Genomic DNA, 26327 nt, shown 5'->3' with positions numbered 1-26327 from the left:
ATTTATAACTAAAACAAGAAAAGTCAGAAAAGGTTAAGAAACCAGAGACCAGTGTTATCACATGGTTAGCAAAAACAAGCTATTAAGCTCTATGTATGTATAATATACATCCACTAATATTATAAATATCTTTGAGGAAAGATATTCATTTCCTCAATTCCTGCAAAGGCCATTTTAAATAGGTAGGTTTTCAAAACCTTCTTGAATTCATTGTGATCAGTAATTAATCTCAGTGTATTTGGAATCGAGTTCCAAAGAGTGGGTCCTGCCACTGAGAACGCTCTCTCTCTGGTTATATTCAATCTGGCCAGCCTAACCGTGGGAACATCAAGTAGATACTTGGTGGTAGATCTGAGATTTCTAGTAGGTTTATATAACCGTAATGAGGTACAGAGCCAAGTTGAATCCGGATCATGTATTAATGAGTGGATTAGTGACAGTATTTTATATTTCACCCTAAACTTAATAGGCAACCAGTGTAGGCTAAATAAGATGGGGGAAATATGATGTCTCATAGGTGCTCCTGTTAGTAAACGGGCAGCGGAATTCTGAATCTGTTGCAGAGGTCTTAAGGTAGAATCCGACAAACCCAAAAAAAGACTATTTCAATAGTCTAATCCTGAGAAAATGAGAGATTGAAGAACCATTTGAAAATCTGATTTAAATAGAAGTGGTTTTAATCTTTTTATTGTCTGTAATTTGAAAAATGAAGTCTTAACTAAATGAGAAATATGATGTGTTAAAGACAGATTGGTATCTAATTGTATTCCCAAGTTACGAGCTACTCTTTATCTCAATGATCTCTGTACCTAGTGTGACTGAGGAAGGTGGACAATTAATAGGGTTCTCAATCACACTTAACAGAAGGAGCTGTTTTTTTTTTTTTTTGTTTTGTTTTTTTTAGAGTTGAGCTTAAGCCTACTATGGCTTAGCCATTGTTCAATTGTCTTTACATACAGATTACATAATGAGATGGTCTCAGTCCAGGATGTTTTATAAGGGACATAAAGTTGTATGTCATCTGCATAAATTTTGAATTGAACATCCAAGGCTGATAATATCTGACAGTGGGAGGAGGTATATATTAAACAACACTGGAGACAAAGAGGACCCCTGTGGAACCCCTGTAGTTTGAGTGTAAATTTGTGAAGATTTACCTTTAAAATTTACTTGCCAGCAACGATTTGAAAAATAACTATCAAACCAGTTTAATACTGTACTTTGTAAACCTATCCTTTGAAGTCTAGATAGGAGGATTCTATGATCAAGCGTATCAAACGCTGCAGAAATGTCCAACAAAACTAATAGGTAGTCTATATTAGAATCGAATCCTCTTACATGTGTGTCAAATGAAGAGAGGAGAAGGGTCTCTGTTGAATAACCCTTTCTAAACCCGTGTTGGTTTGGGTGTAAGATGTCATGATCTGATAAGTATTCTCTTAACTGATACAGGACCGAGGATTTGATGATTTTTTATAAAGATGTCAAAGTAGCAATTGGTCTAAGGTTTGGAAAATCTAAAGCTGAAGATGATTTTTTCTTTTGGATAGGTGTGATAGAAGCTTGCTTCAAATGACGAGGAAAAATTCCCATTTCTAGAGATTGATTTATAATTGAGCAGATCAATTCAGGACAATGGACCCCCAGGTCTTTAAACATGGTACCGGAACAAGGGTTTAGGGGGGAGTTTGATGGCTTCTGCTTACTAATTAATCTTTGTACTGTCTCTATGGAAATTTTGTCAAAAGAACTCCAATTATATGCTGGGGGTTGGTCTGAATAGACAGGATAGGGTAAATTCTGAAATTCAATTGTGATATTTTCAATTTTTGATTGAAAAAATAGAGCTATTTTATCACAAGTGCTGTTATCAATTTCAGATGGCTCATGACTCGGGGGAGATACTAATGATTTAACGATGTTAAATAACACGTGGGGGTTTTAACATGAGGGACTTTGTCAAACGCCTTCTGAAAATCCAAATACACTACATCTACCAGTTCACCTTTATCCACATGTTTATTAACCCCTTCAAAAAAATGAAGCAGATTCAGAAACCAAGGGAACATTGCAACCTTCCAGGACATTCTCTATCTGATTTTAAGGTTGCCATACTTTCTGGTTGTTTCAGCCATGCTGTTGTGATTAGAATCAGCTTGGTTTGGTCTCACATGAATTTTTGAATGGTCTTCAATATAAGTGGTATTGGAGGAAAAGCATACATGAGCCCTATATGCCCCCTGGTATTAGGAAGGCCTCTGGAGCCTTGCATAGAGTGCTGAAATGGATGGAACAGAATCAATTTAGTTTTTTGTTCTGCTCCATTGCAAAGAGTTCTATCCATGATTCTCCACACAGTCTGAATAGGTGAACTGCTCTGAACTGTGTCAGGGAGCATCTGAGTGGATGGAATATCCTGCTGAATTTGTCTGCCACAGTGTTTGCTATTCCTGGTAAGTATGTTGCTTGTAGTGTTGCTTCATTTAGCTCTGACCATTGCCAGATAAGAAGGGCTCATTGACATAGGATCCAAGATTCTGTGCCTCCATGTTTGCAGATATAAAATATGGCAACTTGATTGTTCATATGAATTATTGTTTTTCCCCTGTAGAATGCATTGGAATGTTACTAGAGCACTGCACATCACTCAGCTCTAGTAAGTTGATTTGGAGTCATCGTTCTTGTAATGATCAGTCACTTCGCATCTTAGAGTGTCCAGTATAAGGTCCCTAATCCAAAGCAGAGGTATCTGTTAATATCACTTGGTGTGGGAGTGGCTGAAGGGATGCCTCCAGCTGTAACCACAAGGTATTTGTTTCATCTCTGCAGTTACTATAACCTTTGAATGAAGTGGTTTGAGTAGCTGGTTCCATTGGTTTCTGAGTCCCTATTATGTCATGGATGTGAGCCCTTGGGCTGTGGTGTGGTTGACTAGTCTAGCAGGAGAACCTGTTAGGCTCATGCCAAACAGCTAATGGACTCGCTCCTACTAGGACTGGATTGGAGCTTCACCCATTGAGCCTTTATGTTCCAGGGGCCGGCAGGTTTTAGATGAAGGTCCCATATAGAATGGTCAGATGAAGTCAAGATGTGGGAGGTGGTCAGGGCTGTCAGCAAGCAGATAGTACCCAAGTCCAGGCCAAGGTCGGGGCAGGCAGTGAGCAATCAGTATCAGAGGTCAGGGCAATTCATAATCCAGAAGCAAAGTCAGTATCTGTAGCAGAAGTCAGAACCAGGAATCAGGCCAAGACAGACAAGTCAAGCAGAGACAAGACACTAAAGGCCAGGACAAGGCAGGACAGAAAGGGCAAGGCAACAGAGAGGAAAAGCAAGGCAGAAACATGACAAGAAGGTATGGCAGGGGAACAAGGCAAGGCAGGTCAGGAAGACCAGACAGAAGAGCAAGGCAAGGAGGACAACGAGGAACAGAAATAAAGTAACACCGCACTGCAAGGCAGGATGACCAGTTGCTGAGGCAAGGGCTTGGAGAGTGGCTGGGGTTTAAAATACCCAACTGCGCTGACATCAGAGGGCATCATCCGTTTTTCCCGCCATGGCGCCTTGATAATCAGGGCAAGTGTGTGCGTGCATGCCGAGAGGGCGGCACAGCACAAATAACAGAGCATCTAATGATAGCTTCTCCGTGTTGAAGGAATCCTGACTGCATCCCTCAAACCTGGTGATGCTGAGAGTAAGTGCAGCAGGTCACGGGAAGGCCCAAGACCGGCCAAAAAAACATTATATATTGAAGGCAACGCATGTGCAAGTACGTTATAAGGACCACATGAATAGCTGCTGCTAAGTGTCCTAAGAACACTAGTATGCGCCAGGTCGTTGACGACTGTTTTAGTAACATATTTGCAATTTTGTACAGAACTGATATCCTGTCTAGAGGCAGGAATTCTCTTAACATTGTGGAAGCTATTTGCGCTCCAATAAATTGATGACACTGAGTGGGTTGTAACATGTTGAGAAAACGCAGAGATTGAAGCCGGTGTATCGATAACCGAGTATGCAATAGGAGAGTATCCCTTGCTGGAGCTACTAGTAACCAGTTGTCTAGATAAAGGTATATTTAAATCCCTTAATGGCGCAGGTGTGCAACTGAAACAATGAGGCATTTCATGAAGACTCTGGGGCTGAAGAGTCCAAATGGAAGTACCTTGTATTGATAGTGGGTTTCTCCCACTCAGAGGAAATGCCAGCAAAAGGGGTGTAATCAGGATATATGCATAAGCATCCTTGAGGTCTAATGAAGACATCCAATCACTCAGGCTGATACAATACCGATTAGAGATATGAAGCGTGTGCCCGATCGTTTTAACGATCGGGTTCGGCTGGGGGGGGGGGGGGGGAATCTGATCGTTACGAGATGTGAATGGGAATCTGTTCCGATTCCAATTCACATCACTAAATTTTTAGTGAGGCCCGCGCTGATAAAAAAAAACCCCACCCCGACCCTTTAAAATTACCCCCTTAGCATCCCCCACTCTCCCGACCCCCCCCCAAAAAACCTTTTACACATACCTGGTGGTCCAGGGGGGCCGCGGGGACCGATCTCCCGTTCCCACGCTATCAGCTGCGCTAAAAAAAATGGCACCGATGGCCCTTTGCCCTTACAATGTGACAGAGCAACGGTAGCGCCGGCGCCATTTTGAATATTGGCAATACGACCCGAGTGAGGGGATCGCTTCCGGACCCCTGCTGGACCCCCAGGGACTTTTGGCCAGCTTGAGGGGGCCTCCTGACCCCCACAAGACTTGCCAAAAGTCCAGCGGGAGCGACCTCCTGCACGCCGGCCTTATTGCCAGTATTCAAAATGGCGCCAGCGCTACCTTTGCCCTCACAATGTCATAGGAGCCAACGGTCACCCCTATGTGTAAAATGTTTTGGGGGGGGGGGGGTCGGGAGAGTGGGGGAGGCTAAGGGGGTAATTTTAAAGGGTCGGGTGGGTTTTTTCTTTTTTTTTAAATCGGGCCATCGGCGCCATTTATATTAGTGGCAGCCAAAATGGCGCCGATGGCCCGAGAGCGGGAGATCGCGCCGGGACCCCCCCACTGGACCACCAGGTAATTTAAAACATTTTGGGGGGGGTTCGGGAGGGTGGAGGATTTGTTTTAAAGGGTCGGGGGTGGGTTTAGGGGTTGTTTTGGTGTGCCAGTTTTCCCACCCTCCCCCGATTTACGATTTTTCACGATAAATCGGGGGAATTTCTATTGTATCGCGACTCTAACGATTTTTGACGATTTAAAAAATATCTGACGATTTTTTAAAATTGTCAAAAAACGATTCACATCCCTAATACCGATGAGCTAAAAACGTGTCTCCAAACTGGACGCAAATTTTTTTTTTTGTTTTATAACATGTGCACAATAATCTCGCCCGGACAATTGATGCAATAGGCAAATGAGCCACCGAGCTAAAAAAAAGGACATGCTAGGGATAAATTGTTCATCCCTAGTGCATCCATGAGAAGTGGTTGCGTGCAGGTTAGGAAAACGGACACGCAATTTTATGAGCATCAGTTTTCTTATCATGACTGCTGGCAAGACTTTAAAAAATGTTTTTTTTCAAGTTGTGCTTTTTGTGGTTTCTCAGACTTAATATCTGTAAACTTTTGGGGCTCCTCAAGACTTAAAGACAGCTTTGGGGCTGGCGTTAATTTTTGAGGAAAAAAATGTGTGTGTCGGGCGCACATTTTTTTTTTACATAAGGGAGTACTAGCTAATAGCTTCATCAACATGGCATTAACATGTGATGAATGATATTAGCTACACGTTGGTTTGGGCGCGCTAATCCCATTATTGCATAATGGGTTATGGACACGCGTCCAAAACGTGCGTCCAACAGTGGGTTAACCTGTGTGCTAGCCTGAGCTCACAGTACTGAATTGGTCTGTGTTTAATGAATGATAGGATTGTGCTGAGAGAAGTCATTTTGAATTTCTCTCACTAGATATGTTAAGACTCCATTGACCTAGGATGGGCTGGAATTTCCCTGTCTTTTTTTTTGGGGGGGGGGGGGGGGGGGGGGGGGAATTATTTTTATTGAAATTTTCATATTACAAATAAATAACAATCTAACAGACTGAACATCTACCCAAAGTGCCCCCTACTTCCTAACCACCCTTCCCACCCCTCTACTCCGGCTGTGACAATGTCAAACAGATGTATGGGTATTCATTGTAGCAGGTTTAAGGATATACATACAGAAACATAGAAATGACGGCAGAAGAAGACCAAACGGCCCATTCAGTCTGCCCAGCAAGTTTCGCACTTTTTTTTTTCTCATACTTATCTCTTACTCTTGGCTCTTAGTAACCTTTTGGTTCTATTTCCCTTCCACCCCCACCATTAATGTAGAGAGCAGTGTTGGAGCTGCATCTAAGTGAAATATCTAGCTTAATTAGTTAGGGGTAGTAACCGCCGCAATAAGCAAGCTACACCTATGCTTATTTGTTTACCCAGACTATGTAATTCAGTCCTTGTTTGTTGTTGTCTGTATATAGATCCACTTTTCTGCATTCCCCCTGCCGTTGAAGCAGAGTGTTATGCTGGATATGCGTGAAGTATCAGTCTTTCTCCCCTGCCGTTGAAGCAGAGAGCTATGCTGGATATACATTGAAAGTGAAGTATCAGGCTTATTTGGTTTGGGGTAGCAACCGCCGTAACAAGAAAGCTACTCCCCGCTTTTTTGTGAATACAAATCCTTTTTTTCCACATTCATTCACGTCCTCTAGACTTTATGGATCCACAGTGTTTATCCCACGCCCCTTTGAAGTCCTTCACAGTTCTGTCTTCACCACTTCCTCTGAAAGGGCATTCCAGGCATCCACCACCCTCTCCGTGAAGAAATACTTCCTGACATTGGTTCTGAGTCTTCCTCCCTGGAGCTTCAAATCGTGACCCCTGATTCTGCTGATTTTTTTCCGACGGAAAAGGTTTGTCGTTGTCTTTGGATCATTAAAACCTTTCAAGTATCTGAAAGTCTATCATATCACCTCTGCTCATCCTTTCCTCCAGGGTGTATATATTTAGATTCTTCAATCTCTCCTCATAAGTCATTCGATGAAGACCTTCCACCTTTTTGGTCGCCCTTCTCTGGACTGCCTCCATCTTGTCTCTGTCTTTTTGGAGATATGGTCTCCAGAACTGAACACAGTACTCCAGGTGAGGCCTCACCATGGACCTGTACAAGGGGATAATCACGTCCCTTTTCTTACTCTATATTCCTCTCGCTATGCAGCCCAGCATTCTTCTGGTTTTAGCTATCGCCTTGTCACATTGTTTTGCCGACTTCAGATCATTAGCCACTATCACCCCAAGGTCTCTCTCCTGCTCCGTGCACATCAGCCTTTCTCCCCCCATCCAATACAGTTCATTCGGATTTCCACTCCCCATATGTATGATTCTGTACTTCTTGGCATTGAATCTCAGCTGCTATATCTTCGACCACTCTTCCAGCTTCCTTAAATCCCATCTCATTCTCTCCACTCCTTCCGGTGTGTCCACTCTGTTGCAGCTCTTAGTGTCATCCGCAAAAAGAAACCTTACCTTCTATCCCGTCCGCAATATCACTCACAAAGATATTGAACAGGACTGGTCCCAACACCGATCCTTGAGGTACACCACTTAAAACCGCTCTCTTCAGAGTGAGTTCCATTTACTATCACACACTGTCTTCTGTCCGTCAACCAGTTTGCAATCCAGGCCACCACCTCGGCACGCACTCCTAAGCTTCTCATTTTATTCACCAGTCTCCTGTGCGGGACAGTGTCAAAAGCTTTGCTGAAATCCAAGTAGATGACATCGAGTGCTCTTCCTTGATCCAATTCCTTGTTTACCCAGTCAAAAAAGTCAATCAGAATTGTCTGACAGGATCTTCCCCTGGTGAATCCATGCTGCCTCTGGTCCAGCAATTCTCCCAACTGTAGATAGTTCACTATTCTCTCTTTCAACAGTGACTCCATTACTTTTCCCACCACCGAAATGAGGCTAATTGGTCTATAGTTACCAGCCTCTTCTTTGTTCCCACTATTGTGAAGCGGGACCACCACCGCTCTTCTCCAATCACTCGGCACCATTCCCGTTTCTAGGGATCTATTGAACAGGTCACACAGCGGACCCTCCAGCACATCTCTGAGCTCTCTCAGTATCCTGGGATGAACCTCATCAGGTCCCATGGCTTTGTCCACTTTCAGTTTCTCCAGCTCTTCCCATACATTTTCTACTGTAAATGGAGTTACATCTACTCCACTCCCCTCCAGTTTCTTGTTAACTAGTGACGGTCCTTCCCCAGGGTCCTCTTTAGTGAACACAGAACTGAAGTATTCGTTTAATATTTCTGCCATTTCTTCGTCTCTCGCCACACATTGATCCTTTCCACCTTTCAATTTCACTATACCACTTTGAACTTTTCTCTTTTCACTGATATCTGAAAAATGTTTTGTCACCTCTTTACCTCCTTGGCAATCCTCTCTTCCACTTGACTTTTTGCCGTCTTGATTAATCTCTTCGTTTCCCTCAGTTCTACCAGATATTCTTCTTTGTGCTCCTCCCTTTGGGATCTTTTATATTTCTTGAACGCTGTTCTTTTAGCCTTTATTTTGTCAGCCACCTCCTCCTTTGAGAACCAGATAGGTTTCATTTTTCTTTTGCTTTTCTTTACTTTTCTAACATATAGATTAGTTGCCTTGGTAATTGCTCCTTTTAGATTGGTCCACTGTTGATCAACATCTCTCACGTTCTCCCAGCCATTTAGTTCTTCCTCCAGGTACTTCCCCATTTCATCAAAGTCCGTGTTTTTGAACTGCAAAACTTGGGTCTTTGTGCTTCTTTTCCATATCCTTTTTGTGATATTAAACTATACCGTTTGATGACCACTGGTGCTGAGGTGGGCGTCCACCTGGCCATCAAATAATCATATCAAATAATCATATTTCTTGCAACTCTCAGTCTTGCTCCACTGCAGGTATTAGATAGGACAATAAAAAACATACCACATTTGTGAAACACTATTAAACTTCTTTGGCGAGGTATTCTTAGCAATGGCCTACTCTAGGGAACAAAGACGAAGCATACTCTGAAACCAATGCTCATAGTTATGCCCATGATTGTCCACCCAACAGGATAAGATAACTTTCCTGCCAATGAGCCCAGCCCTCTTGAGAAATAAAAGAAGTTCCATGTTTAAATTTAGCTGTACTGTTTCTGACCCAAATAGCCACAAGTTGGGGTCTAGTGGAAGTTTTATTTTAACCAGGTTTGCACATGTGGTCTGTACTTCTGCCCAGAACTCCAAAACCTTGGGGCTTTCCCAGAAACTAGTAAAATGTACCCTCTCCCCCCATGGCATTTCTGACATAACTTCAATGTGCTTATCTTAAAGTAGAAGGCTCGAGATGGAGTGATATAGGTTCGCCAAAGAAATTTATAAGATTCTCTTAATACACTGTCAGAATTATCATGTAAAGTAGCAGGCCAGTCCACCCATCTTGTGTATAAGTTTTCTAAAGCTTGTAGTTTGCTAACCATTAAGTTTTTATAATATGTAGAAATAGTGAGATGACGTTTTCCCAGGTGTATGGTATCCCGCAATTTTTTTTTATTGCTAGGGGAGTTCTGAAAATAAAATAGCTTGCTGTTGATGAAATGTTGCACTTGCAGGAAGGCATAAATGTCAGTGTGTGGGATTGCAAATTTCTGGCAAAGATCTGTAAAAGCAAGTAATTGTTCAGACAAGGGATCAAACATTTGATGAATATATGTGAGCTTTTGTTTGTGCCAATCTATTAAATGACACTGCATTCAAACCAGGTGGGAAGAGTGCGTGATTGCTATTGTTAGCAGTGATGTTAATAGAGATGAGTGGTGGTGGAGTCTGCAGACTTGCATCCATGCATTCCTGTAAGTACGAAACAGCATGTGTTTAAGATTTGGGGGGATTAAATAGGAATCTATCTGAAAGAAAGGATTTAATGATGTAACCTCATACCAATTTGAAAGATTTTGACATGGAGTAAAATGTGAGGTGGTAAAGAGCCAATCCCCTATGTATCTCAAACTACATGCTAAATTATAAGAAGATTTACTTTTGTGTCTCTCAGTCCACCTTCCTCAGTAGGTCTCATAAGAATTCCCATTGGTATTCTAGCTCATTTCCCCCGCCAGAGAAAGAAACGAAGAGCTCTGAGAAGGTGTTTATGGTCCCGTTTGGTGATCCAAGGAGGTACCATTTGTAAGATGTACATCCACTTGGGAAGTATCACCATTTTGAAGAGTTGGGTTCTTCCTATTAAGGAAAGCGGTAGCGATTGCCATCTTTCCAGTGTTTCTTTTTGTGTGGTTTAGTAAGGGTTGAATATTTACTTTATAAACGTTATCTATATTAATTGTGATTTTGATGCCTAGATATTTCATTTATCCATCTCAGAGGAAAGGTTCCAGGCCATTCAAGTTTAAGCGTGCCTGTAACATCAATAGGCCTGAGAACTGTCCAAAGTCATTCTGCAGTTGTAGTACTGCAGGGAGAGACTGTTGTGGGTCAGTAAGGAAGACTAGGACGTCATCCGCAAACACTGCTGTGAAGTGGTATGGGGGTCCATCTCTATATTTCTCAGTAGAGGATCTATGGACAAGATATAAAGCAGTGGTGATAGGGGACATCCCTGTCGTACACCTCTTGAAACGCACATCCCCTGTTGGAGCATCTGTTGACTATGATGCGTGATACTGGTTGATCTCCTTGAAAGCCGAATCTTTGCAGTACCGAAAAAAGTTATGGCCATGAGACTGTTGAAAGCTTTCTTGGAGTCGAATCAGATGGCCAAAGCTGGGGTAGAATTTACTTGACAAATCTTTAGAGCAAACCAAACTACTAAACGATCATTAAGTATGGGTTCAATTATGAATACCTCAATATTGAAAATAGGGAAACCCAACCTTGCAATAATTATTAAATTTCACCATAACTGGTATATAAACGTAAATTCAAATACTACATCAACGTTTTTTGTTAAATAATTTTTTTTTTTTTTAAGGGTGAAGTGGTGGTTTCATATACTTGAAAACTCTAACGTTTTTCATTTGTTTTTCATTTGTTGTGCCAAGTGCTTAGAAATTTAATAAATTATAGTGTCCTCTAAATCAATTTTTTTTTAGTGCTTATATTGTGCCAAACACTGTTTTTATTTCAAATGACCGCCACCGATACTTAGTGTAAGGATCATGGCGTCTCTTTGTATAGTCACTTTCAATGCATATCCAGCATGGCTCTCTGCTTCAACAGCAGGGGAAAAGAAAAACTGATGCTTCACGCATATCCAGCATAGCTTCAACGGCAGGGGAGAAGAAAAAAGGATTCGCATTCACAAAGCGGGGAGTAGCTGGCTTGTTACGGCGGTTACTACCCCAAACCAAATGTGCCTGATACTTCACTTTCGATGCATATCCAGCATGGCTCTCTGCTTCAACAGCATGGGAGAAAGACTGATACATCACGCATTTCCAGCATAGCTCTCTGCTTCAACGGCAGGGGAGAAGAAAAACTGATACTTCACGCATATCCAGCATAGCTCTCTGCTTCAACGGCAGGGGAGAAAAAAACTGATACTTCACGCATATCCAGCATAGCTCTCTGCTTCAACGGCAGGGGAGAAAAAAACTGATACTTCACGCATATCCAGCATAGCTCCCTGCTTCAACGGCAGGGGAGAAGAAAAACAACCAATAAGGGCTGTATAACATAGTCTGGGTAAAACAAATAAGCATGGGTGTAGCTTGCTTATTGCGGCGGTTACTACCCCTACTACCCCTAACTAATCAAGCTAGATATTTCACTTGGATGCAGCTCCATCACTGCTCTCTACATTGATTGTGGGGGTGGAAGGGAAATAGAACCAAGAGCTAATAGAAACAGATAAGTATGAGAGAAAAAATGTGTGAAGCTTGCTGGGCAGACTGGATGGGCAGTTTGGTCTTCTTCTGCAGTCATTTCTATGTTTCTATGTATGTTTTATCTGTCCATTAAAACTTTCGCTAAGATTTTTAGATTGCAGTTTAAGAGTGAGATTGGTCTGTAAGAGGAGGGTAAGTAAAGGATCTTTTCTAGGTTTAGGAAGTACTGTGATGTGGGCCAAACTGAAGGTGGTCGGGAAAGCCTGTTTAGCAAGGCCATCTAGATAAAAGTTTGTCAAGGGGGTGACCAGGTTTTCCCGCAATAGTTTGTAAGTCATATGAGAATCCATCAGGACCTGGGGATTTGCCAGATTTTACAGAAGCGATAGCCTGCAATACTTCATAAGTTTAAATTGATCTATTCAGAAATTCCAATTGATGTTCCACAAGTTTTGGGAGTGGCAAATTTTGGAAAAAGAGGACTTCTACCTCTTTCCCTTCATTAGGCTCTGCAGTATATAATGTCTCATAAAAAATGAGAAAGACCTCACAGATATCCTTTTTTTTTTTTTTTTTTTTTGAGTAACCAGGACTTTATGTCGTCTTCTCATATGGGTTACGAAAGTATTTTGTTTGGTGGCGTGATTAAGTTTGCCAGGAGTTTTCCAGCTTTGTTTCCAAAGTGGAAAAAGTGTTGGCCCTCTCTTTGTAGGGTGAGCTGGACTTGCAAGTGAAGAAGAGTGTTCAGGCGCCCTAGAATACTGTAATACTTACCCCTCTGAGGATCAGAGACATCTTCTATAAGTGTGTCTTTGGCGTGTGCTAGTTGTGTTTCTAGTTGGATGTTATTTTGGAGGTATTTATTGCGTGATTTAACATAGGAAATTATCTCTCTGCACAGTACTACCTTGCCCATTTCCCAGAATAACTGAGGAGTTTGGGCGTGTAGTTGGTTGTTTAGGGCAAAGTCTTTCCATTTGTTTTGTAAAAATGTCTGAAACCTGATGTCATCCTTAAGGTACCTGGGAAAATGCCAAGTTCTTCCACAGTCTCTGTCATTCGAAAAATTCAAAGTAGCAGAGACTGGAGAGTGGTCAGAAATCGCTTGCAACTTGATATCTGCTCTAAGTACAGCATGGAATTGGGATTGAGAGACCAAGATGTAGTCAATTCGAGAGAGAGATGAGTGTGATCTAGAGATATGCATACAGTCTCTTCCTGTCGGATGAAGGGACCTCCAGATGTCTAAGAGCCCCAACTGATGGCAGAGGAACACTATTCCTCTCTTCTTTCCGCCTCTATGTCTTAATAGTGGTGGGTTTTTATCCATGGTGGGGTCATGCGTGTAGTTGAGGTCTCCCAACAAAAATAGTGTGCCCTGTGAGTGAATGTATATAGAATTTACCAGTTTGACAAAAAAAACATGTGAGTATTCGTTAGGTGCATAGACATTACATATTGTAACTAATAATCCAGTCCACTCTCCGATAAGGATAACAGATCTAGCCTCTGGGTCTTGTATGTATTTGTCTTAAAGTTAGCTGATTTGTTTATCAATATACCAACTCCTGCTTTTTTTCCTTGGGTTGCTTAACACAAAAGACAACCCACTCTCTCTAGTTTTACACTTTCCCAGAAAGAAAGATGTGTCTCTTGTAGACAAGCAATTTCTGCTTGTGCACGTTTTAAATGTGCTAAGACTTTTTTCTCTTAATGGGTGATCCCAAGCAATTTACATTCCATGAGATTATTTTATTTATTACTCTGAGGTTCAATGCTATCTGTATGAGATAACCATAAATCTTTGTTACCAGGGGAAGCTCCCAGCCCGACATCATAGGGGAGCTGTTCCTTTCCCTTTACCATTTTGGTCACCCTTCTCTGTACCTTCTCCATCGCAAATATATTTTGTTTGAGATGCGGTGACCAGAATTGTACACAGTATTCAAGGTGCGGTCTTCACCATGGAGCAATACAGAGGCATTATGACATTTTCCGTTTTATTCACCATTCCCTTTCTAATAATTCCCAACATTCTGTTTGCTTTTTTGACTGCCGCAGCACACTGAACCGATGATTTCAATGTGTTATCCACTATGACACCTAGATCTTTTTCTTGGGTGCTAGAGAACCAAAACATTCCTTTTCCCCATTCCCAAACTATAAACCCATATTTCTAGCGCACCCCCCATCCAGAAAAAAACCCCTGATCTTTGGGGGGATGGAGTCATGTCTCTATGTGTACGAGTGCCACATTCTAAATCGCAGAGTTCTAATCAGATAACCATTCCTCACGCGTAAGGTGGAGGCCTTGGATTCTATGTGAAATACCATCACTGTTTTTAGTTGAAATGTACACCTTATAATAAAGAGTTCTTGGCCAAATAAGACTGCAGTTTTGGTAATGGGATAAAAACTAGTGGGGAACCAGCTTCGCAAGTTGTCCAAATCAGGAGTGGGAAAATCTTGTTAGGATGGTTTCTATTGAGTTGTATTTGTTCAGAGAGGTTCCCTAATTGTCATACTTTAGCATTAGGTGCTATTATTTTTGGTCTTTTTTTTGTTCCTTGAGTGTCTAGCTGTAAGGCACATTTCCAGCTCTTATTGCAAGGATCATTGGACTAAGCTGGACTACGTTCTTCAAACCATAAAAAAAATAGGCAAAAAACAGCTTTATTTTTTAAAATTTGTTTATTCATTTTACATCAATCGTACAAAGTATCCACTTTGCGAAGAAATGTGGTATTAACATAAGATACAATAATTTAACAAAAGAATAACCACATAAGGTAACAAATAATACCGATTAGACCACATACTATAGGGGGGAAGGTATCAGCAATATTAGGAGATACAAAGAAAAAGGAAATAGAGTAGCGCTGTAATCTAAGCCATCAATATAGGATGATTCCAAGTATTTAGGTGTTACTAGATTGAAGCATAACCTTAGAATCTATGAAGCTTTTAAGGTGTTCTGGTACAAAGAATATGTAATTATCTCTATTGTATTTTACAATGCATTTAGACGGGAATCTTAGAAAGAAGATAGCACCAATACTAGTGTATCCTGTCTTAAAGCAAGAAAACCCTTTCTTCTCTCTTGGGTAGTTTTTTTTGGGCCCATAAATAATGCATTAGAATTCCTAAAATAACTTAATCACATTAGTAAGATCACTTTCAGTACATAGAGATATCAATAATGTGGCTCTCTCAGATATTTCAAAATTAGATAATCTGTCAGACTATTTAGAGTCAAGTCCAATGAAGAATTCCAAAGCTGAACACCAGAGCAGGATGGTAGAAAGTAGCCTTTATCCAGAGGGGAACATATTAGTTTGTAAAGTCCAAAATTTCCAGGAAATATCTTCTGATAGTAACTCTAGGAACCTCTCCTACCACCCTCGGGAAATTAAAAATTCGCAAATTAGGGGGTGGAGAGAGAGGGCAGAGACCCGGAGAATTACATTTCTGCTGCTGGCATCACTTTTTCATTGCTTTCAACGTTGTTTCTTCTGTGGCTGAAGGTGAGGATGCCGTCCTGGCCTGAAAGCGAGACTTCCCCCAGAGACGTCATCGAGGAGGGACCAGAATGCCTTAAAACCGGCCCCTCCTGCGGTGCGCGCAGGTGCCGCTGGCACACGGCTTTGCTGGAACATCTAAGACCTGGAAGGAATGCTTTTCAAGCAAATTTCGACTTCTTGTAGTAATTACTTAATTTTTCTGGACTCCCTCTCTCTTCTCAGGCCCCCAGTAAAGTAATTCCAATCATTTGTTGAGTAGAGAATCTGAGAAGTAAGCCCTTATGTATTTCCTCTAACATTACCTATGCCATATTCAAAGAGGAAAGCAAGGATTAGGGAACTGGGGATGAGTACCCCAGAACCAGATGCCTTGCAACCTACTATTGAAGGGTTTATGCTCCCGGCCGTGGATAATTTGACTCTGTGACGGTCCTTGGCGGTGAATCCAAATGAGTGGGTGGATTGATTGCCGGACATGCAAGTCACTTTAAGTCCCGGAACACAGTCTATCCCCCCCCCCCTGTTTCCCTCAGGAGTTCTTGCGACACCAAAAAGATCAATAGACAAGGAGATATCTCCTGTCGTAGGCGGGACTGAGTTAATTCTTGGCTCTGTGGGTTTCCCGGAGGGCCTAACACACGGGCCAATACAGTAAAAAACGCGGAAGAGCGGGCGAGCACCCACTCTCCTATGCGCGCGATACAGTAAAAAATATTTAAATTAGGCCCTGCGGTAAAAAGGCGCTAGGGACACTAGTGCGTCCCTAGCGCCTCTTTTTGGACATGAGCGGTGGCTGTCAGCGGGTGTGACAGTCGACGCTCAATTTTGCCGGTGTCTGTTCTCGACCCCGCTGACAGCCACAAATTCGGAAACTAGACGCCAGCAAAATTGAGCATCCAGTTTTCAACCCGTGAGCCTATTTCAAATTTTTATTTTTTACTTTTTTAAACTTTCGGAACCTCCAACTTAATATCACTATGTGTTTAATGTTGAGATTACTTACCTGATAATCTCCTTTTCCTTAGTGTAGACAGATGGACTCAGAACAAGGGGTATAGTGTGCTCGTGCTAGCAGTTGGAGACTGATCTGACGTCAGCACGGGTACATATACCCCCACAGGAAGTGAAGCAACTCAGTAATCTTCCTTGCAAAAGCTGTTATGGATATATGTGTACTGACGCTCAGTGAAATAGTGAAAACAGGATTCCCCTGACCGATTGATAGTAGCTGGAGACCGCCAGCATTCCCAACCGGAAGGCGTCGACACCTGGTAGAGTGGACACACTCATGTAAGAAGTGATAAGGCTTACCTTGAATCGGTGAATCCCCTGTACCCCGGCAGCCGGGCGGGATGCTGAGTCCATCTGTCTACACTAAGGAAAAGGAGATTATCAGGTAAGTAATCTCAACATTTCCTAGTGTGTAGCCAGATGGACTGAGAACAAGTGGGATGTACAAAAGCTACTCCCGAACCGGGCGGGAGGCTGCCTGAGCACCGCGTAGGACTGCCCTCGCAAATGCTGTGTCCTCCCTGGCCTGGACATCCAGACGGTAAAATCTGGAAAAGGTATGGGAGGACGGACCATGTCGCCGCCTTACATATCTCCGCGGGCGACAGCATCCTAGATTCTGCCCAAGAGGCCGCCTGCGCTCTGGTGGAATGAGCCTTGACCTGCAGAGGTGGTGACTTCCCGGCCTCTACGTAGGCCGCTCTGATAACTTCTTTGATCCAGCGGGTGATGGTGGGCCGAGAGGCCGCTTCCCCTTGCTTCTTCCCGCTGTGAAGGACAAACAGATGGTCCGTCTTTCGTACTGCTTCTGTCATTTCCAGGTATCTGGGCAGCAATCTGCCGATGTCGAGATGGTGTAGCAAATGCCCTTCTTCTGATTTCTTCAAACCCGCCATGGTTGGCAAGGATATGGTTTGGTTGAGGTGAAATCGTGAGACAACTTTAGGTAAGAAGGAGGGAACCGTGCGAAGATGGATAGCCTCAGGAGTGATTCTGAGAAAGGGATCACGGCAGGACAGCGCTTGTAGCTCCGAGATGCGGCGTGCTGAACACACAGCCAGCAAAAACACCATCTTCAAAGTTAGAGAACGGAGAGACAGGCCCCGGAGGGGTCTGAAGGTGGATCCCGCGAGGAAATCCAAAACTATGTTGAGGTTCCACAGGGGCACTGGCCACTTCAGTGGCGGACGAATGTGCTTGACTCCTTTCAGGAAGCGGGAAACATCTGGGTGCGTGGCAATGGTCTTGCCATCCCTCCTGGGACCATAGCAAGACAGCGCAGCCACCTGAACCTTGATGGAGCTTAGGGAGAGACCCTTCTGAAGCCCATCCTGCAGGAAATCCAGAACAATAGGGATTGTGGTCGCATGTGGATTGGTGCCATGAGTGTCGCACCAGGCTTCAAATACTCTCCAGATCCTTATGTAGGTGAGGGATGTGGAAAACTTGTGAGCTCGGTTGAGTGTATCTATCACCGGCTCCGAGTAACCTCTTTTCTTCAGTCTAGCCCTCTCAATGGCCAGACCGTAAGAGAGAATCGAGCCGGATCCTCGTGGAGGATGGGACCTTGACGTAGCAGGTCCCTGAGAGGAGGCAGGGGAAGGGGCTCCCCTGTCAGCAGTCTTCTCATGTCCGCTTACCAGGGTCTTCTTGGCCAGTCTGGTGCCACTAGAAGAACTAGGCCTCTGTGCCTCAATCTTGTGTATAAGGGCACCCAGCAGGGGCCACGGCGGAAAGGCGTATAGCAGGGACCCTGGAGGCCATGGCTGAACCAGGGCGTCGATCCCGTGAGAGAACGGATCTCGCTTGCGGCTGAAGTATCTGGGTACTTGAGCATTGGACCTGTCCGCTAGTAGGTCCATGTCCGGAGTCCCCCACTGATCCACAATCATCTGGAAGACTGTGGGGGACAGCTGCCATTCTCCCGGATTTAGGCTTTCCCTGCTGAGGAAGTCTGCCGCGGTGTTGTCCCTTCCGGCAATGTGGACGGCGGAGATGTCCTGGAGATTCGCCTCTGCCCAAGCCATCAGCGGGGCTATCTCTAGGGACACCTGTTGGCTTCTGGTTCCGCCCTGTCGGTTGATGTATGCTACCGTGGTGGCGTTATCGGACATCACTCTGACTGCTCTGTTCCGCAGTCTGTGAGCAAATCGCAGGCAGGCTAACCGGACTGCCCGTGCCTCTAGACGGTTGATGTTCCACCCCGACTCTTCTCTGTTCCACCGCCCTTGGGCGGTGAGCTCTTCGCAGTGTGCTCCCCATCCGCTCAGGCTGGCATCTGGGGTGAGCAGAGTCCACGTGGGGGGAGGACATCTTCGACCCCCCGCTCGTGTGGTCGGACTGCAACCACCACCGTAGCTGGGTCCGCACTCTGGCTGGTAGAGGTAGATGCACAGAGTAATTCCGGAAGCGCGGGCTCCATCGAGAGAGAAGGGAGCATTGTAGTGGTCTCATATGGGCCCGCGCCCAGGGTACCACTTCCAGGGTGGATGCCATGAGACCGAGAACCTGCAGATAATCCCAAGCTATGGGCCAGCTGGCTCCCATCAAGGACCGTAGACGCGTCTGGAGTTCTAATCTTCTCTTGGTGGTGAGACTGACTTTGTCTGCCTGGGTGTCGAACTGGACACCCAGGTATTCCAGTGATTGGGAAGGCTGTAAGCAACTCTTGCTTAGGTTGACTACCCATCCTAGGCTTTCCAGAAGGGCGCTCACTCTGTTGGTTGCCCGATGGCTCTCCTCTTGGGATTTCACCCTGATCAGCCAATCGTCTAGGTAGGGATGGACAAGGATTCCTTCCCGTCTGAGCGCCGCTGCTACCACTATGATCACCTTGGTGAAGGTCCGCGGCACTGTGGCTAACCCGAAGGGCAAAGCCCGGAATTGGAAGTGTCGTCCCAGAACCTTGAAGTGTAGGTAACGCTGATGATCCTGATGGATCGGGATATGCAGGTAGGCTTCTGACAAGTCTAAGGCCGTGAGGAACTCCCCTGGCTGTACTGCGGTCTTGACTGAGCGCAGAGTTTCCATGCAAAACCTCGGGACCCTTAAGTATCGGTTGACTGACTTGAGGTCTAATACGGGCCGGAAAGTGCCCTCTTTCTTGGGTACCATGAAATAAATGGAATAGTGCCCAGAATCCATTTCCCATGCAGGTACTGGGATTATGGCTTTCAAGGACAGGAGCCTCGCCAGGGTAACTTCTAATGCCTCCATCTTGTGGATTGGACACGGAGACTCCACAAACCTGTCCGGAGGGGTGTGATGGAAGTCCAGATAATAGCCCTCTCGGATGATGGCGAGGACCCACTGGTCCGACGTAATCTCGACCCATCTGGAGTAGAAGAGGGTTAACCTGCCCTCTATAGCTCCGTCCCCCGGATGGATCGGCTGATTCTCATTGTGAGGCGCGGCCGGGACCTGAACCTGAGCCGGCTCACCTCTTGCGCTGCTTGGTTCGAAAGGACTGGTTCCTGGCCTGAGGACGAGGTGCCTGGTAGCGACTCCTATAGGGAGTGAAGCGTTGGGAGCTTCTACCTCTGGAGGGCCTCGGAAAGATGCGCTGGTTCCTCTTGGACCTGTCTTCCGGCAGTCGAGGTACTGGAGAGGCGCCCCATGTGCTGGCCAGTTTATCTAGGTCGCTGCCGAACAGAAGAGAACCCTTGAACGGCATTCTAGTGAGACGTGTCTTAGAAGGAGCATCGGCTGACCAATTCCGTATCCAGAGCTGCCTCCTGGCTGCTACCGAGGATGAGACCCCCTTGGCTGTCGTACGGACTAGGTCGGAGGCGGCATCCGTAAGGAACGAGAGAGCTGACTCCATGTCTGCTGCCGAAGCATTGTTCCTGACCTGTGACAAACAGGAACGCGTTACCACTGTGCAGCAGGTTGCGATTCGCAGAGACAGAGCAGCCACCTCAAAGGATTGTTTCAGGATGGCGTCCAGGCGTCGGTCATGAGCCTCCTTGAGGGCCGCCCCCCCCTCCACTGGAATGGTAGTGCGCTTGACCACAGCGCTAACCAAGGCGTCCACCTTAGGGCACGCCAGCATATCCTTGATTGCCGGGTCCAGGGGGTATATGCCGGACAGAGCCCGACCCCCTATGAATGAGGCCTCCGGCGCATTCCACTCCAAATCGATCAGCTGTTGCGCAGACTGCAGGAAGGGGAAATGGCGGGCTGTGGGACGAAGACCCTCCAGCAGGGGGTTCTGCGTAGATGCCTCCATGGTGCTGGGGCCTGGAATAGCCAACTCCGTCAGGCACTGAGAGACCAGGTCAGAGAGATCCTCCTTGGGAAAGAACCACCTCATAGTTCGATATGGCTCTATCCCCGAGGGAAGTTCCCCCTCCTCGGGGGGTCCGGACTCGTCCTCCGAGACATCAGGGTCCGTATGAGCCAGACTGCCCGGAGGCGGGTGCCCATGGTAAGGGCGAGAGGGTCCAGGGGCAGAGTCAGCCGGGGCATCAGGGCCTGGACGGGAAGCCGACTGCATCTGTATGAAGGCGTGGATCCCCTTAAATAAGTCCACCCAGGAAATGGAAGCGGTCTCCAGCCGTCGGGGTACCAGGTCCCCCGGGATTCCTGGCTGTTCGAGACGGCCCGCTAGATCTGGGGTGGCCCCTGGGGAACTGTCGGTAAACCTCGGTTGAGACTGGTCCTGGCCCGAAGTTCCCATGGCCTCCTCACATTGGGCACAAAGGGAGTCTGGCTCCTCGCGCTCTGCGTGGCTCTAAGCTGGCACGCTGAGCGCAGGCCAAGAGCTTTCACGCCGGAATCAGGAGGTGCCGCCTCTGGAGACGCCGGGGCGTTTAGGTGTTCCATCGTGTCTTGAGATTGCAGGGCGCCGGCGCTTATGCTGTCAGCGATATGCGCTCAATAATAATATGAGCCCAATAAGAATATGCGCTCAACAATATGCGGTCAGCAATATGCGCTCAATAATATGCAGTCAGCAATATGCGCTTAATAATAAACAATATGCGCTCAATAATATGCGTTCAGCAATATGCGCTCAATAATAAACAATATGCGCTCAATAATATGCGTTCAGCAATATGTGCTCAATAATATGCGTTCAGCAATATGCGCTTAATAATAAACAATATGCGCTCAATAATAAGCGCTCAGCAATATGCGCTCAATAGCAAACAATATGCTGCGTTGTGCGCCTATCAACAGGCGCCTATCCGAACAATGCAGACAAAATGGCGACCTCCACGGTGTGCCGCATGCAGGCAACGCCGCCGATCCTCGTACCTCGGAGACCAAAAGTAAGATGTACGCCTTACCTGATCCTCGGCGCTTCCCGGTGTAACCCGGGCGGTCTCCGGCTGCGGGGGGAGAGGGGAAATACCTTCACCGCCGCACTTGAGGAAGTGCACCCGCTGCCTCTAAGCCGCCGAACTCGTCTCGCTCGGGGCTAAGTCCTCGCCGGGACCGAGGCGCCTCTCAGCCAGGCCCGAGCCCTTCTCGCTCGGGGGCTAGATCCCTGCCGCGGTTCGGCCACCGGACCGAGGCGTAGACCTCCGAGGGATCGCGGAAATCACCTCGGGAAACTCAACTGGGGGAGGGGCCCGAGGGTATCACCGCAGGAGTGCGGGGCTCGTCTGAGAAATTTGGAAAGTAGAAATTAGTATTGGAAAACACGCTCAGCGAGCGTGCAGGCGCTCCAAACTGCTTTGGAGACGGAAATTACTGAGTTGCTTCACTTCCTGTGGGGTTATATGTTCCCGTGCTGACGTCAGATCAGTCTCCAACTGCTAGCACGAGCACACTATACCCACTTGTTCTGAGTCCATCTGCTACATGCTAGGAAATGGAGGGGATCTGTCTACTGTTGTCTGAAAATCTGAACAGCGCTTTATTTTTAAGTGGCGTTCGATGTCTCCATTGGGTCTCAATGGACCCATTGAATGGAGCGCGTTTTTTGAATGAGTCTTTCTAAATGGATTTTTTTTCTTCTTTGAATGGATTTCTTTGGTTGTCAGTGTAAGTAGTGTGAGGTTCACTGGAAACCTTTTAGGTTTGGATCAGATAGGTTTCAAATGCAAGGGAATTATTCCCTTGTATATTTTGTTTAGTTTCCCAGCTGCCTGTATTTATTTTACACAGCCATTTACATAGTGGGAGTGATCAATAATGATTGCTCCGTCTATATAAAGTTTTAGGAAACTGAATCGGATACGTTTGGTTAATGGCGGAATATGACGTCACATCCAGTTATATGTAAGTACGGTGGCTTTGAATAAACTGAATGGAGTGCTGTCGAAAATAGGTAGTTGTTGAATTTAATTGATTTTCCGTTGATAAATTATTATTATTTCTTTATACAGAAACTGTTTTGAAATTAAGCTATTGGAGTAGAGTCTTTGACCTAATGGTGCAGCACTGTAAGCTAGCACCCCCGTTTTCAGCGTTTAGCGTTCGGGGGCAAGTGGTCAAGTCTACCGGGTTATAAATGGATGCAATAAGTTGAGTTTACTATATTGTTTGATTTAATTTATGGTGTTTCGGTGGTGGGGACTGCTGTCAAAAGATACTGTTATATATTCCTAATTCAGGAGTTACCGCATTGAAAAAATAAATTCTATATACAAAAGATTTGACCAAGTGAAGTTTATGTGCACTTATCGTACCCCTTAATGTACATATTTTAGGCCATGGGAAGGAATACGGTCACACTAGTGAATTATGCAAATTAAAAATTAGAATTTAAGCAAAAATAAAAAAACAGCACACTCATTTCAACTGTATCAATTCTTAAAGTACAGGCATGCTTTAAAGAAAGAAATGTATTACTTACTGAATATGCCGAGTTCTTTATAATATGAATAGATGTTTTCTGTGTTTTCTATGGTTTCAGGCCGGTCACTTATCACAGTCATGTTATTGTAGTTTCCAATCTGAATACAACTACCTTCAGAAATACTACTGTAAGGTAAGGGCTCATCTGTGTAAAGATAATGAAAAGCAAAGAAAAATAAAAACCAAAATATTTTTGCAAAAAAAAAAAAAAAAAAAAAAAAATTTGTGAATGGAAAACATGAACCCTGATAATTTTATTAAACCTAGGCATTCTGTTGACAATGTCATATGATTAGTTTTTCTTCTTCACCAGGCGCAGTCAAAGAGATTGTCTATTAGTGGAGCATCACTAGATGCAGAAAAGTGTTTAGTCCATGTTAAATGGCCTCTTTTCCTTTTGTAATTTTGAAAAAACAAAGAGGTATTGGGTTCTAGGTTGCATGCACTAATCTCTGTATTATCTTACCTTACTCCCCTACATCAATAGTAGTGGTTAGTAGAGGGGCATATTAATATTTAAAGTTACAATGTCATATCAGATAAGGATTCCTTCTATTTGTTGTTGCTGCTGAGTCTTTTGCAGAGTAGCTGCAAATTGATGACAAAATCCAGGTAGAGGTGGAGCACATACTTGCCTTATAATGTAGACATAATTGGTTTTTCCCATTCCCCATGGATGTCAAAACCTGCTTTGTTAGAGGTTTTACACAATTTAGGAGCTATTTCTGGTTTCAAAATGATTACCCCTTGTGCTATATTTATAGGTGCCTTCACAGCATTCTCCAGGCAATCTCTGGATGGTTTCCCCACTGGCCACCAATACTGATATCTTCATGCTCTGCTGGAATTGCAGGAGTTAGTTTCCTAATCAAAGATATCATTTTCAGAAATGCTCCCCATTGCATGTGTAGGCAGGCACAGCTCCAGAGTCTCAGTGTGTGGATGACATGATGGTGCAGCAGGGAAGAGGGTTTTAGGTTTGTTAGGAACTGGGCATCATTTTGGGGCTCCACCTTAACCAGAGTGGAACCAAGCTGCTGACATTAACCTTTAAAAAGCAGATAACGCAGCATTTCAACTAGATGAGGAAAGCCAACAGTCGCTCAGAAGCGCGTGGTTTGAAATGATTTATCTTTGAAGGATACTAAGAGAACAGGGAAAATAGGGCATCCCAGGAGAGAGGTTGCAATAAATGCCAAAGCGGACCAGGTGTCTTTAAATAAACTGCAGAAAGATTCCAATTTATTTCTTTCAATTAATGATCAGGTTGTTAATACAAACAAAAAACATACTTTGAAATGTCTGTATACAAATGTTAGAAGTCTAAAAAATAAGATGGGAGAGTTAGAGTGTATAGCACTGGATGAAGAGGAAGATATAATTGGCATCTCAGAGACCTGGTGGAAGGAGGATAACCAATGGGTCACTATACCAGGGTACAAATTATATCGAAATGATAGGATGGATCAAATTGGCAGAAGGGTGGCACTATATGTTAAAGAGAGCACTGACTCAAACAGGATAAAAAGTTCTGCAGGAAACAAAATGCAATGTTGAATCTTTATGAATAGAAATTCCAGGTGAAAAAGGGAATAAAACAGTAGGGGCGATGTATTACTGTCCACTTGGCCAGAATGAACTAACAGACAACGAAATGCTAAAAGAAATTAGGAAAGCTGCAGGACAGTAATAATTGTGATTTCAGTTTCCCCAGTATTGACTGGGTGAATGTTATATCAGGACATTCTAGAGAGGTAAAGTTCCTAGATGAAATAAATGACTGCTTCATGGAGCAGCTGGTACAAGAACCAACAAGAGGGGAAACTATTTTAGACTAGTCCTTAGTGGAACATAAGATTTGGTATGAGAGGAAACAATGTTAGAGTAACTTGGCAACAGTGATCACAACATTAACAAATTTGACTTAATAGCTGGAGGAAGCACACTAAAAATCTACTGCGACAGTATTTAACTCTGAAGAAGATGACTGATAAAATGAAGAAAATGGTTAGCAAAAAACTGAAAAGAGCAATTGCAAAGGTTAAGAGTTTAGCTTAGGCATGGATGTTGCTTAAAAATACCGTCTTAGAAGCCCAGACCAGATGTATTCCATACATTAGAAAACATTTAAGGAAGGCTAAACGACTACTGGCATGGTTAAAAGGTGAAGTGAGAGAGGCTATAATATCTAAAAGAACATCTTTCAAGAAATGGAAAAAGGATCTGAATGAAGAAAACAGGAAACATAAGCACTGCCAAGTAAGATGCAAAGCACTGATAAGGAAGGCAAAGACAGAATTTGAAAAGAAACTTGCAGTGGAAGCAAAAACCCACAATAAAAACTTTCAGGTACATTCAAGGGAGAGAATCGGCTAGACCAGCGGTTCTCAACCTATGGGTCGCGACCCCGGCGGGGGTCGAACGCCCAAAACGCAGGGGTCGCGCGCTCCCGGTCTCTCCCGCTGCCGTTGCCGCCGGGCTGTCAGCACGTTCAAGCCCAGCGGGAACGGCAGCGGCGCTAGAAGAAGCTCTGCACCCGCGGCTGGGCCTTTTCTTCTTCCTGCGCCTGCCCCCCCCTCTCCCGTGACCCGGAACAGGAAGTGAATCGTGGTGCGCGGGAAGGAGAGAGAGCCGCGCCGCGCGAAAAAGTAGCAGCGGCGGCTGCAGCATCGGCCCCCGAGCAGTTGAAGCAGCCGGTAATGGAGAAAGGAGAGAGCAGCACGAGCCTCCCGCGGCCGATGGGATTCTTCTTTCTTGGCCAGCGAGGCTGCTGCAGCTCCCATTTGTGCTCGGGGGAGAAGAGGAAGTGAGTGAGAGAAAGAGAGAGAAGCAGCCAGCCAGCCTGTGTGTGATTGACTGTTCAGAGAGCTGATGTGTGTGTGTGTATGTGAGAGACAATGAAAGTGATTGCTCAGGGAGATGACTGATGTGTATGTGAGAGTGTGAGACATTAGTCAGGGAGGTGACTGATGTGTGTGTGAGAGTGTGAGACATTAGTCAGGGAGGTGACTGATGTGTGTGTGTGAGAGAGAGAAAAAGCATGGAAGGGAGAAGTCTGGGTATGTGAGAAAGCATGGGCGTAAGAAGCCTGGTG

At 44.8% G+C, this 26327-nt stretch overlaps 1 protein-coding gene across 8 annotated transcripts in view; it reads right to left on the bottom strand.

Annotated features, from left to right (window-relative positions):
• RIPK1 (receptor interacting serine/threonine kinase 1) overlaps nt 1-26327 on the bottom strand; it is a 210465-nt gene that overhangs the window by 19604 nt on the left and 164534 nt on the right. For all 8 annotated transcript variants that reach the window (XM_029590539.1, XM_029590542.1, XM_029590543.1 and 5 more), the window contains one exon: nt 23232-23378. In XM_029590539.1, the coding sequence (XP_029446399.1) occupies nt 23232-23378 (147 nt within the window). The remainder of the gene's footprint in view (nt 1-23231; nt 23379-26327) is intronic.

The sequence above is a fragment of the Rhinatrema bivittatum genome, chromosome 2 (genome assembly GCF_901001135.1).
Source record: "Rhinatrema bivittatum chromosome 2, aRhiBiv1.1, whole genome shotgun sequence".
NCBI classification, from domain to species: Eukaryota; Metazoa; Chordata; class Amphibia; order Gymnophiona; family Rhinatrematidae; genus Rhinatrema; species Rhinatrema bivittatum.
Note: the sequence above shows the minus strand (reverse complement) of the source record. Positions and strands in the feature narration are given on the sequence as shown.